The 14,086-nt window shown below is 44.5% G+C and overlaps 1 protein-coding gene across 1 annotated transcript in view; it reads left to right on the top strand.

The window, feature by feature from the left end:
- The window catches only part of SHISA9 (shisa family member 9), a 296,743-nt gene that overhangs the window by 253,262 nt on the left and 29,395 nt on the right, over positions 1 to 14,086 (top strand). Inside the window, exon 3 of the mRNA XM_054992410.1 lies at positions 9,127 to 9,282. Within this exon, the coding sequence (XP_054848385.1) occupies positions 9,127 to 9,282 (156 nt within the window). The remainder of the gene's footprint in view (positions 1 to 9,126; positions 9,283 to 14,086) is intronic.

The following is a 14,086-nucleotide window of genomic DNA, read 5'->3' as shown; positions in this document are numbered from 1 at the left end:
AAAGACTTTTACGCTAACCTGAAATAAAAGTGGGTCATCTTCACAGAAAGACATCCATGTTTAGATGTGGCCGTTATTGATCACAGAAGAGCTCCAGAGAGTCTTAAAAATAACATCAGGGTGAGAGACCAGTTATCTTTCTGACTGCCTGAAAGCTTGAAGGCTGAGAGGGGCGGGTATGGAATTGTGTTTGAAATGGTAACAGCCCCTACACATGAGCTTTTAATGTCAAGTTTAGGGGTAAGTGGGGTAGTAAAAAAGGCTTTAGTTTTAATAAAGTGGTGAATTTCCTCCAGGTTATAGCAGCATAGGAGCAATGGTGCTGGATCAGACCCACGATCCATTTAGGGTGGCATCTTCTTTCTCTCAGTGGCTAACCAGTGTCCTCGGAAGACCTACAGCAAGTGCATGAAGGGCAAAGCTTTCCTCCTTTTGCCTTCCCCACTGGTATTGAGTGGCATACTGTGGTCAAATCCACATTCACCCATTACCCGCATGTTTATCGGATATCTTCCGTTTGCCTCCAATCCGCGGTTTTTTCTCTTTGTTCACATTCCTGCTTCCAATCCGTCTTTCTCGCGCGTCCCTCCGGTCACACGGCTGCTCGAAAACCGCTTTTTTGGGCAGGGCCTTTTTTTACGCCCATTTTTTTTATTTTTTTTAGCACACTTTTCCGTTATTTCGATCTTGCCTTATAAAGAAACATCATTGAAGATAATGATGCCTCTCTTTCCCCCACTGACAGCACTGATGGCTCTCTCCCGTTTCTTTTTTGGAAATTTGGAAGCATGTGGGAAGCTTTCATGGGCATTTCCTATGCAGGACAGTTCAGTGCCTGAATTTTACTGAAGTTTCACTTCCTTGGAGTGTCATTATTTCGATATTTCATAATTTCGATATTACAGTAATATAAAATAAAAAAATAAAAAACAGTTAAAAAGGAAGTTTCGCGAGTCCGTTCTGAGGATGGATTCACCCCAAAATGATTTTTCAAACTACCAGATTTTATTCAGAAACAGCATAATCAATCAATCCAATGCTATGAAGTCAAAAACAGTCTTTTGCAGACTACGGAGCACTTGCAAGTTGAATCAGCCAATAGAAACTCTCAGAACGGCTGGAGAGACAGGAAGGGGGGTGGTTTTTAAAAAAAACGCGTAAATTGCACATTGGCCCGTTCACGGCCACCGTGAAACTCCCGTTGAAAACCTGTGACCACATATTCGGAAGAAATGCGAATGAAATGCGTCTGTTTAAAGAGGTAATGTGACCGGCACTCGGGATTGCGTGGGGAATGCGGGGAACACGCGACTTAGAATGAGTAATGTGGATTTGACCTGTCTCTGAATATAGAAACTCCATTTAGGAAGCATGGCTAATATGACTGTCATTTGTTAAATAAGGTTATGTTAATGTTTAGAGTAGCTGAAGTTATTCGTTGGAGGAACAACAGACATTACTAACTGTCTGCACTTAGGAAGAAGCCATTTATTTTAAAAAATTTAAATCTATTTGGAAGATCTAGGGCAAAACTTAGGCTGGTGCAAACAAAAACCAAACCACTTCCCTTATTCCAACTTGCATGTTGGGTCTACCATCGCATGTGTCCTTTGGGTGAAAAGCTGTATCACACTCTTAACTGCAATGCAAATCTGCCACACACCAGTTTGGAGGGAGGGACGCAAGCTCCTTCCCCAGGCATATGCATTCAGATGTCACAGCAGACTGAATCTTGATTCACGGCTTCCCAAACCAGGAAGCTTTTAATGGTGCTGTTGAGCACAAGGGGAGGAGGGAGAAATGAGAAAGGAACACACAAGAGTGGCAAGGCAACATGTTGTGTCCGTTCCCATCACAGTCAGACATAGCAAGGATCATACTTAAAAGTAGAGGTGGGTGCAGTCTGGAAAACAGACCAAACTTTTGCACGGTCCAGCCCAGTTGGTGGTCCATGAACTTGCGGTTCATGGGACTCACATTTTTCATGAATTTTGGTCCATTTGGGCCAATCCATTGGTCCGTGGTCCATGAGTCCAGATATCCTGGCGCTGATCTGTCAATTCCCTATTCAATGAAGGGGACATCCACAGACCTTTTGCAGCCATTAAAAACTCGATAGGCAGCTCTGCCTGCCGAGCAGAGAGCTCCCATTCTTCTCTATGCGAGCAAGGAGCAAGAATTAATTCCCTAGGCAATGGCTGGGAAGGTGCCTGTGTGGCGAGTGAGGGGGCTCTTCCCCCACCCTTTTTTGTTTGATTTTGCCTCATTGCAACTTTTTGCTAGCCAATGCAAGTCAATTGGCATTTGTGACTCCAGTATCTACTGGAAGTTTCCTAGGGGCGGCCGCTTTAGGGGTCTATAAATTACACGTCCGAAATGCAATATTGACCAAACTTGGAGGGTGGCTGAAGGAGAGGCCGCTGAAGATTCTATGAGTTTGGGCTTTCTCGGTGTGAAGGGGTGGCGCCGGGGCTGCCAGAAGTGACAGACCACGGACCAACGAACTGGTCCGTGAATGGGGCTGGTCCGTGAAAAGTTCGTGGTCTGTGGTCCGTGAAAATCGACGGGCCACGGGCTGGCAGTCCGTAGGGTTTTCCTGGTCTGTGCCCACTCTGAGAGCCAAGCTACAAGTGACGCCTGACATAGGTTGGACACTTGTCAGCTTCCCTCAAGTTTTGATGGGAAATGTAGGCATCCTGGTCTTGCAGCTGTAATGGAGAGCCAAGCTGTAAAACCAGGGCGCCTACATTTCCCATCAAAACTTGAGGGAAGCTGACAAGTGTCCAACCTGTGTAAGGCGTCACTTGTAGCTTGGCTCTCAGTCTTGTTTTGCAGCTCTTTTGGTGCATGTGTGTATCTTCCACGTGTTTGAAAATGCTCTGCTGTTAACTTCTGCAGGACGCTCATACAAAAGGAAAGAGAAATGTATGGGGCTTCTCGTCTCCCCACTTGTGAGCCCCTAGTTTGGTTTTGTCCTTGCTCATTTATGAGTCCGCCTCCTCAAGAGTGCAGCTATTCATTTTACTGATAGGTTCTGTTCTGATTCTTGCAAGTGTGTGACTGCACTCCTCTGTAACACAGAATCAACAGCAACAAAGCCCTTAAGCCATCTAAATTAGCAAATGTCACTTCTCTTTATCTGTATTGCACATTTATGTTCCACCTTTCCTCCAAGGAGCTCAGGGGTGGTCACCTGGTTCACCCTTCCCCATTTTATCCTTACAACAACCATGTGAGCTAGATTAGGCGGAAAAAGCCTCATGGCCCAAATGATTATGTTGAGATTTGAACTTCAATCTCTCAGATCTTAGTTTTAACACTTTACTTCCTCATGCTCTCTCACCACATCTTGTGGCAGCGGGTTGTATAAACAAAGTACATATTAGTGAAGAAGTCAGTTTTGTTGTCTACTGCTCGTCCCTTTTACAAGGTGTCCAGGAGTTCTTGTATTATGGAAGAGAGAGAAAGACCTTTGCCTCTCCACACCACACATATTGTTATAATCCTCTGTCGTGTCCCCCTTAGTCAGCTGTTTGTGAAACTGAAAAGCTCATACTCTGGAGCCATTTCGTTGCAAGTTTTATGTTTATTGGTCAACCTGCCGACCTGCTCTGATGTACAACAACCACTTAGAAGAAATGACCTTGGATTCCCCCCTCTTCCACCTTTTCTCTCTGCAAATCCGCTCTGCTTGGTTAGCTATCTGCAGACAGCCGAGTGGCAGGCATCCCTGACAATGCTGGCTGCCTTTGCAGGGGCATCGGGGATGCTGCCAAATAGGGACCCGTTTGCTCCACAGGAATAAGATGGCTGCCTCTTCCTGCTGAGCTTTCCCCTTTACTTGCTCATCATAATCTTACATTTGATGCTGAGGGAGTTAATGAGATTGTCACAAGTTCAGCTTTCTAGCTCCGTTGAAGGGGATAAGCAGGAACCAAATGCTGTTCTGTGAATGGCTTTTATAGCATAGAGACCGGCCAGTGGCTCAGCAGCTTTAGCCTGTCCCAATCTCTCAACATTCCCGTGTGCTAAGAAGGGTATGCAGTTGAATAAAAACTTCTGAAGGTGATGGGACTGCCCAGCATGTGAGCCAGACAAAGCAGCCTTATTGAGCAGTGGGGTGTACTGAAACAATCAGGGCACAACGGTGCATCTCCAACGGGAGTGTGCTTGGTCTCCATCTAGAGTTGCCAGTGAAAGTAAAAGTTTTACAAGATGCAAAGGAGAGAGGCGGAATGCAACTGCCCAATCTGAGACTTTACCATGATGCAATCTGCCTAGTTTGGCTAAAAGAGTGGATGACATTAAAGAATAAGAAACTATTAGCCCTAGAGGGATATAAAAAAATTTTTGGATGGCACGCATACCTATGGCATGACAAAGTAAAGGTCAACTCGATGTTCCTGCATCATTTTGTAAGGAGAAGTCTATTTACAATCTGGAAGAAGTATAGAACTTACTTACAAGACGGAACCCCCTTGTGGGTGGTTCCATATGAGGTGATAGATCCGAGAGCTGTGGATAATGAACAACAATGTTTAACGTATAAAGAAATAACTAAGATTGAAGTATCTAAACTTAGAATAAAGACGCAAGAGGAACTATCACCTAACTATGACTGGTTTCAGTATAGACAGATTAGAGACTTATACAACTCAGACTTTGCAAAAGGGGGCATACGAACAGAGAACTCGGAACTAGAGCAGACCCTTCTTAAAGAAGACAAGAAAAGAATATCCAAGGTATACCAAGTATTGCTGAAATGGTATACTGAGGATGAGATAGTTAAAACACAGATGGTGAAATGGGCTATAAATTTCAATAAAGAAATAACAATGGAGGCATGGGAATACTTGTGGAAAACTACAATGAAGACAACGACATGTATTAATATTAAAGAGAACATCTTCAAAATGATCTATCGTTGGTACATGACACCAAAGAAGATTGCGCTAGGGAATTTGAATACTTCTAATAAATGCTGGAAATGTAAGAAACATGAGGGCTCCCTCTATCATATGTGGTGGTCGTGTGAGGTAGCTAGGCAGTTCTGGGGGGAAATAATAAGAGAAATGAGTGAAATTTTACAGTTTCAAATAAATAAGAACCCAGAACTCCTGCTGCTAAACTTGGGAATGGAGGGAATTCCAGCCCATCATAGGACGTTGATTTTTTATATGACTGCAGCAGCTAGACTTTTGTATGCGCAGAAATGGAAAGTACAAGAAGTACCAACTATTGAAGATTGGATCTACAAATTGCTGTATATGGCTGAAATGGATAAGATGACAAGAAAACTGAGAGATCTGGACTCAGGGCAGTTCAACACAGACTGGGAGAAGCTGAAACAATACCTGGAGAAGAAATGGGAGGTGGGAGGAAAACTGTGGCAGTTTGAGAACTACTGAAATATAATAAAAGTATAAAAGAGAGGGGTGACTTTACCGGGGGAGGAAGAGAAATGTGAATTTATAAGCAGTTAGATTAATTGATTGAGATATATATAGATATGTATAGGTCAACTGATAGAGAATAATTAATGATAAGGTTTAAACATGAGGATTGACTAACTAACAATATTTTCTTTCTTTGACAAGATTTATATGCACCAAACTGAATGTATAGAAGAGTTAAATTGATTGAGTATCTGAGGAGTTATATAGAATTACCATAAAAAGTTGAAATGAGTAATATATAGAGAACAAATCAAATTGTTTGATTTAAATGTGGGAAATTTTTATGGTTTATGATATATAGGTTTATATAGAATTATTCAAAACTGGAAAATGGGATAAATTGTTTATCTAAAGACGTATAGTTTGGGTGTATAATAATTAAAGGAGTTAATGATGCACTGCTTAATATAATGGAGAATGTATATCTGTTTTAGACAGAGGAATTTAATAGAAGTAAGGGAAAAGGGACAGAGGGTGGGAAAGCTGTTGGAAGTCAACAAAAGGGGGGGAAAGGGAGGGGGTTAGAAACGAAAAATTAGGGGAAAACGGATTGTAATGTAAAAATAAAAATGTTCTAACCCAATAAAAAATTTTTCAAAAAAAAATAGAGTTGCCAGCCTCCAGATAGTGGCTGGAGATCTCCTGGAATTACAACTGGTCTCCAGGCCACAGAGATCAGTTCACCTGGAGAAAATGGCTACTTTGGGGGTTGGACTCTATGGAATTATGCCATGCCAAGGTCCTTTCCCTCCCCAAGCCCCACTTTCTCCAGGTTTCACCCCCCAGATCTCCAGGAATTTCCCAACTTGGAGCTGGCAACCCTATCTCCATCCCATTCTTGAGTACGTTGATTAGGCTCTCAAGTTTATATTCCAAGGAATTCAGGGTGGCAATAAATAAATTGGAAAGTCATTGTGTACAGCTCTGGTCACCCCATCTCAAAAAAAGGACATCTTTGAGCTAGAAAAAGTACTGAAATGGGTAATCAAAACAGCGGAGGGGTTGAAAAACCTTGTTAATGAGGAGAGACTAAAGAGATTTGGGGTGTTTCAATGACAGAGGGGAAAATTGCCAGTGGAGTAAGACGCGATAGGAGTTTATACAATTATGCACAGGCCAGAGAAAACGGAGAGAAGAAACTTTTTTCTCCCTTTCCCATAATGCTAAAACTTGGAGGCAATCAATGGAATTGATTCAGAGTAGGTGGAAGGACATATTTTTCCACATAATGAATAGCCGACTCCGACTTCCTGCTAAAAGATGCAGTGATGGTCACTATCCATGTTACATGGATTTAAAGAGGAATTGAACAGATTCATGGAGGAATTCAGTAAGTCCACCAGTCATTATTAGCCGAGTCATTATCAGGACCAAATGGGATTTCTGTGTTCTGAATGCCAACAGCTGAGGGCAGGCTTTTGGCTTCTATGCCTCTTCTGTGGGTCTTCTATGGTATATACTCAGCAGGATAGCAGGGTTTTTTTTAAGTGGCCAGATAGCTCAGGGATTGTCAGGCAGGTTTTGGCCTATTCAGGCTGCAGAATGCTAATGTTAGTATCTCATAAAATACTGGGAAACTGTGCTACTAAATTTTGCTGAGCTAGTAAAATTTCATCTCATTTATAATACATTGTCCTTTTTGCTGTGTATATATATATATATATATATATATATATATATATATATATATATATATATATATATATATATATATATTCCCCACCTATAACAAACATGGAGTGCACACCCTACAAATCTGTTCCCCCAATGGCAGAGCCTTGCTTTGCCAGCCAGTAGGGTTGCCAGCCTCCAGGTGGAAGCTGGAGATCTCCCGGAATTACAACTGATCTCCAGGCAATGGAGACCAGTTCCCCTGGAGAAAATGCCTGCTCTGAAAGGTGAACTCTATGGTATCATAGCCCAGTGAGGCTCCTCCCCTCCCCAAACTCTGCCCTCTCCATGTTCCACCCCCCAAATCTCCAGGAATTTCTGAACCTGAACCTGGCAACCCTATTTGACAGAGAGGCCCTTCCTCTGATCAAATGTGGTGTGCCGTGCAATCCAAGCAGCGTTTACATCCTTATAAGCACACTGACTTCTATAGACTCAGAAGTCTGTCACGCTGCTTGGTGGTGCAGTATTGGTCTGGTAGAAGAGGTGTGTGGAGCAAGCTGCCTTCTGCCGGAGTAGGGTCCTTGGGTGCCTAGAAGTCTCCAACTCTCCACCATTCGTGGGGTAGATTCAAAGGATCCATCTTACAATTCTTGTTTTGATACCAGTACAGCTTCTCTTAGTAGGATTTCTTTGTGTAGCTCCCCATTTATTATTTACCTCCAAGTGTGAGTCACTGAAGAACCTTTGTTCAGGTAGCTCGACCTCAGCAAGGCATTTCGGTTCTCATCAGAGAGGAGTATTCATGAAGAGGTGAGCTCAGAGCAGCAGGACTTCCCTGATCTTTTGAGCACATTGGAGTCTACAGAATTTTTGGATGGCAGCACGTAAGTGCAAGCCAAAGAGCATTATGCACCCGTGAATCCTGCTAACAGCCTTGCCGCTTTAATGTATAATGGAAGTTCCTTTGTTTTCAGTCACTTCTGTTCCTAGAAGTCAGCTGATGTTGATTGGGCTTAAGTGTAGATGAATATGTATCCCCCTTTCTTTTTGTGGTTGGGCTAACCAATTCTTTGTGCTTCCTATTTTTTTTTTTTTTGTGGAAAATGTCCTGCTTTTATTGGTTCTTTTATAGCATTTTACAGCTCTTTGTAATAAAGAGCTGCTGCAAAAACAATCATTGATATAATTGGGAAGAAGAACAGCTGAAGTTTGATCTCAGCTGTGGATGGAACTGTGAAAGAAACTTGAACTTTCCAATGGAAAGTCCCATTGTGTGATGTAGTGCCAGTGTTAGACGGAGTGTCAGTCTGGGATCTGGGAGAACCATGGTTAAATCCCCACTGTGCCATGGAAGCTCACCGGATGACTTGGGGCACTCACTTTTTCTCAGACTGGCCTACCTCACAGGGTTGCTGTGAGGATAAAATGGGAATGGGAGAACCATGTATGCCACATTGCTCCTTGGAGAAAGGCAAGGATAAAACTGTGTTAGATAGAACTGGGGGAAAAGTAATTACTAAATCTATTTACTAGGTTTACCAGATTGCTTGCCATGATGAGCAGTCTTCTGCCTCCAGCTCCATATTCTCACCGCTGCTCTTCCGCAGTATCATAAATGAAGGGGGGAAGCAATGTTGCTTGAGTCACGCAACAGCACATCTGGTGGTACCCAGAAGTGATATTATGACTCTATGAATTCCCCAGACCGCTGTGGTTTTTACCATAGAGACTGGCGATTCCTAGAGCACCGCGTCTGGGTACAACTGGAAGTGACATCGTGCAGTGTTGCTCCACCCCCCATTTTTGTTCCTCTTGGAATGAAGAGCCCAGTTTGGAATCCTACTGGTAACATCTCTAGTTGGCCTGTGCCTTTTCCTTCAAAATGGGGGAGCGGCCCTGTTTTGTTCAGCTATGCCTATAATCCATTATGGAGGCTCCCTTGGCCTAACGCTGCGTTAGTTTAAAGAGTGGGCTACAACATAGATACTGATCTCCAATACTTGATCATGCTTCTATTTTTAATTAGATGATTCTCCTCCTGTTTTCTTTCCTGCAGATGCAACACAGATGAATAATGTGGTGCCGACCTCTCCCCTCCTTCCTCAGCTAACACATCCACACTCCTTTCCAAGTATGGGACAGATCACAAACCCATATGAACAGCAGCCTCCAGGGAAGGAACTCAACAAGTACGCGTCTTTAAAGGCAGTGGGTAAGAAACAAAAATGCAGTATTTTTTCTTCCTTCTGCTTCTGTCTCCCTGTCTCCCGTTCCAACCAATTGCATGTTTGCCTTCCAAACTCAAGGGAAAGACTGCCTTTCCTGAACGTCTAGGTTTTATTTTGCTGGATCCTCTGCAACCACTCCGCTAAAGGAGGACAGAGATGCTTTAGGAGGATGCTTAAAGGAGGACAGAGATGCTTTAGGAGGATGCTTAAAGGAGGACAGAGATGCTTTAGGAGGATGCTTAAAGGAGGACAGAGATGCTAACGGATGTCAGAGATGCTTTAGGCTGATCCTGCACTGGGCTGGGGGTTGGACTAGATGGTCTGTGTGGCCCATTCCAACTCTATGATTCTATGATGCTCCCATCTGACTCGAGGAATTCCCCCCCCCCTGCCCCCAACACACGAGATTCACTATCATGCTTCTTGAGCCAGAAAAAAATGCCTCCATGAGCTGACTGGATGTGCTGGATCTTACATTGTGCTGTGATTTTTTTCAGCTTTGCCAAAGTTTGTTGAAGATGATGTGGCAATTCACCTTTTGTTTGGGTGTCAAGGAGATCCAAGGGCTGTGTTGGAGAACCTGCTTTTGGGTGTATAATCAGTTTGTCTTCCGTGACTTTTGTTTAGGAAGTGCTGGATGCCTGCTAGCAGTCCTTGGCCGATTCCAGACAACTAACCGGAAGGCGCTTCATGCTGCCATGTTCCGGATCGCGACGGGCAAAGCGTGAAATGTCGCGTTTTCTCGCGCGAGTTTGGCGCGACGTCGCGCCAAACTCGCGTGAGAAAACGCGATATTTCGCGTTTTCCCCGTCGCGATCCGGAACATGGCGGCATGAAGCGCCTTCCGGTTAGTCGTCGGGAATCGGCCCTTGTTTTGTTGGTTCACTCTGCCTGCATCCCTGTTGCACCTTCCATCTGGTTTAACATGAATGACTAAAATTAATTCCCAGATTGTCTTGGGTGCCGTTTTCTGTAGCTTTCTCTCCCCTTGGTTCATTCATGCTTTTTATCTCCACCTGTCCTCAAGCATTACTGATGTGCAAGTATGTATTATAAGCCACAGCAAAAAATCAGTGTGGAGGCAGATGTACAAAACACAAATTAGAAATGAGGGGTCCTACAGCACGTGCACACTGCTCTGTATAAAACTCCACAATTGAATGGAAGAAGAGTAGATTGTGGTGCCACCGAATAAATATGACTGGGAAATTCAGAGCTGCAGCATCCAGGGAGAAATTTATATGGTGAGAATTTCTTAAGCATCTCTACCCTTTTGGCTGATTTCTTTACGTTCTGGGGGGATGCCGCACTGAGGGCCTGGGAACAGGAACTGAATACTATTGATTGGATGTGAACAGATACGTCAGAAGTCCTTGGAGGGTTGTGGTGTGGGCGAGTGAGGCAAAAATGCAGAGAGGCCAGAATACGAGAACCTGATTTCATGTATTTGATTTGAATGTTGATTTCTGGTCACATAGGGAAGTCATTTCCATACACAGCAGTCCGCTAAAGCGTTTGGTATCCTTTTTTTTATTTTTAAGGAGATCACTGCTCAGCCTTCAGCGAACTCGATACAGAGTTCAGTTTCCAAAGATTGGCACGGCCCCTAGTAATTTGTGACATACAGTCCTTCCAATTTCATGGAAGGTTTGCACTAAAGAGAAATAGAGTCTAAGGAGCTGCCAAGAAGGAAAATGAGACGCTGTGATTAATTAATGATGATGCTAAAAGTGCATTGGAGGTCTCTTTCAGCTCACAGAGGGGGGTAAATACCAAGCTCAGAAGGCCACCATTATTTATCTTTTGTTTAAATAGCAAAACTTCTCATTGTGTGTGTGTGTGTGTGTGTGTGTGTACACACACACACACACACACACACACGCTTCTCAGACAGTGATAGGTGAGCTTGCTATGCCTTACCTCCTAATTAGCTCAGTTTTCCTGAGCTTTCTCTGAGAGTTCATGGGGAAAGGTTGAGAGGTCTTTTTGAGAGTCTTCAGGAAAGACCGCTTTAGTGGTGGGAGGGAAGGCTGGCATTGAGGGTTTCAGCAAAAGCAGACTTCTTCTATAGAGCGCTTCAGTGGATCTGCCCTTTGGATGGAAAACAAGTCTTGTGTGTGCCATATTTCGGTGTTCTGGTTTGTGCAAAAGTTGGTTTTTCTCCCCACAATATTTTCTCCTCCGGACGAAGGATCCTTCTCCTGGCACAAGAGACGTGGAAGGAGGAGGCTCCTTTATTTGGAGGATAACTCCTCTGCCACTGGAGTGGATCCACAGTGTCCAACCCATTTATTGTAAATGTGAAGAATGTGTGAATTTCTTCGCTGAGAACTGTTCTATTTGGGGTGAACATTCTGTATGTGGTAATTGCGTATATTTGTGTGTAGCCCTCATTCAGATCACTTGCCATTATAGTCATCACATTTCTTTATTTTATTTATTTTACTTAATTTATAGCCAGCCTTTCTTGCTAAGACTCAAGGCAAATTACAGAGTATTTTTAGAAAAAAACTTCAGACAGCATAAGATATCCAATAATCAGTGTAGGAGAAGATGAAGACCTAAAATGATATGGCTTGACACCAGGGCTTTTTTTCTGGGAAAAGAGGTGGTGGAACCCAGTGGGTTGCCTTAGGAGAAAATGATCACATGGCTGGTGGCCCCGCCCCCTGATCTCCAGACAGAGGGGAGTTTAGATTGCCCTCCAAGGGCAATCTCAACTCCCCTCTGTCTGGAGATCAGGGGGCAGGGCCACCAGCCATGTGACCATTTTCAAGAGGTTCCGGAACTCCGTTCCACCGCGTTCCCTCTGAAAAAAAGCCCTGCTTGACACAATAATAAAAGAAGCCACGTCCTCCAGTTTGTAAGATCTGGGCAAGTCTGTTAATGATATGATGCTTTGGAGGTCTTTCATTCATAGGATCGCCATAGGTCGGAAGCGACTTGATGGCACATAACACACACAAACAGGGTGGCAGGGCTAAGATTACAGTATTGGAAACCATCAGGATAAACAAGTAAAAAAGAGAAACTTGTCTAAGACATGACATATTATAATGCAGAACGTGGATAATAAAGGTAGAACATGATGCAGTAAAAAAAAAGCGATACATACAATAAACACTGCAATAGAGCACAATCCTATTTCTTTGTAAAAAGTGACCTGCGTCCCCCCCCCCACTTCAGACCTCATTGGAGATACACATTTATTAAAATAGTTATAGCCTATGTTCCCATTATGATGCTTTCATGGTAGCTTTTTAATAAAACAAAACAATATAATATAACTCAATCGATTCAACTGTTCTTGAAACATGCTAAAAACCTCTTCATGCTATAAATCCAAAAGTAAAACAGTAGGGAGCAAGAGATCTGATAAATCTATAAGCAAATGCTGTTTTCAGATCTTTCTACAAATCTATTTTTATCCTACCCTTCCTCGAAGGAGCTAGGAGCAGAATACATCTTTCACTCTTATTTCTTTTATCCTCACAACAGCCCTGGGAGGTAGGGGAGGGTAAGAGAGATGGCTGGCTCAGAGTCGCTCTGCAAGGTTCATGACAAGAGTGAAGATTTGAAAACTGGGTCTCACAGATGTCGTTCTAACACTAACTCAGGGGACCTAAATGGCTGCAATGGGAGCTGGGGCCAATCACAAAATGCTGTGAGTTCCCAAACTTAGTAGTATCCTATGATGGAGCTAGCTGCTTCCAAATGAGTGGACACAAAAGCCCTGGCTCTATGGAAGCATCTTCTATTCCAGTAAGGTGAAAGAAAGCCAGAATTAGCTGTTTGTTTTTGCAAAGAAGAAAGTAGGCACCCAGAAGCACATCAGCAGGCACCATGGTGACACATTTGGATCACTCACTGCTCTAACTATTGTACAAGAGTGGCACTCAGGGCTGGATTGAGGGGGGCAGGGGGGTAGCCTGCCCCCGGCACCACCAAAGAGAGGGCGCCGGGCGCAGCTTGCTGCCTCCAGGAGCGCACCGCATCTTGCCACGTGGGAGGCTGAGCACAGGGTTGGGAGGCCCTCGCCTGCCCCGCCGATGGAGCGGCTGGCTTGCCGTGTGCGCAGGACCTCCCAGCCCTGTGCTCAGCCACCCGCACGGCAAGTCAGCTGCCCCAGCGCACACCCCCGCCGCTGCCACCAGCTACGTGGTGCACCAGTTGCTGGGGCGGTCGGCTTGCCGCGCAGGCAGCACAGGGCAGTGGGGCAGGCAAACTGCACGGAGGGCCTCCCAGCCCTGCGCTCAGCTGCCCATGCAGCAAGCCGGCCGCCCCAGCTCATGCACGCACCACCGCCATCAGCTCCGCGGTGCACCAGGAGCTTAGGCGGCCAGCTTGCCACATGGGCGGCACGCCTCCCACCCCTGTGTGATGATGTCACGGAAGTGACGTCATCACGCAGCACCGGGAGCGCACACATGCAGGGGCCAGAGCAGGGGTTGCACCGGCCACCAGCAACCCTAGATCTGGCCCTGGTGGCACTTAGAACTCCATTTGCCACTTTTGCTTCCCACTCACTCAATTTGGAGAGATATTTCTGGAGCTGTTCCTACTAAGTTCCCCATCACCAACAATAATACAGCTCTAAGAATAACTGCAGTTGCACCTGACTTCTCCTTGCAAGATTATTTTGACCAAAGCTGCTAAGGAAAACATTTGAAATATATGAGCCCAAACTCTCTGGTTCCAGTCTGTTTTTATTACTGACATGGTTGTGTGAGGTCCCTTTGGGGACTTCACCAGTGATTTATTATTCATGTTGACAAGTGCAGAAAGTGG

The sequence above is a fragment of the Eublepharis macularius genome, chromosome 12 (genome assembly GCF_028583425.1).
Source record: "Eublepharis macularius isolate TG4126 chromosome 12, MPM_Emac_v1.0, whole genome shotgun sequence".
Taxonomy (NCBI): Eukaryota; Metazoa; Chordata; class Lepidosauria; order Squamata; family Eublepharidae; genus Eublepharis; species Eublepharis macularius.
This window is presented reverse-complemented; position numbering and strand designations above follow the sequence as displayed.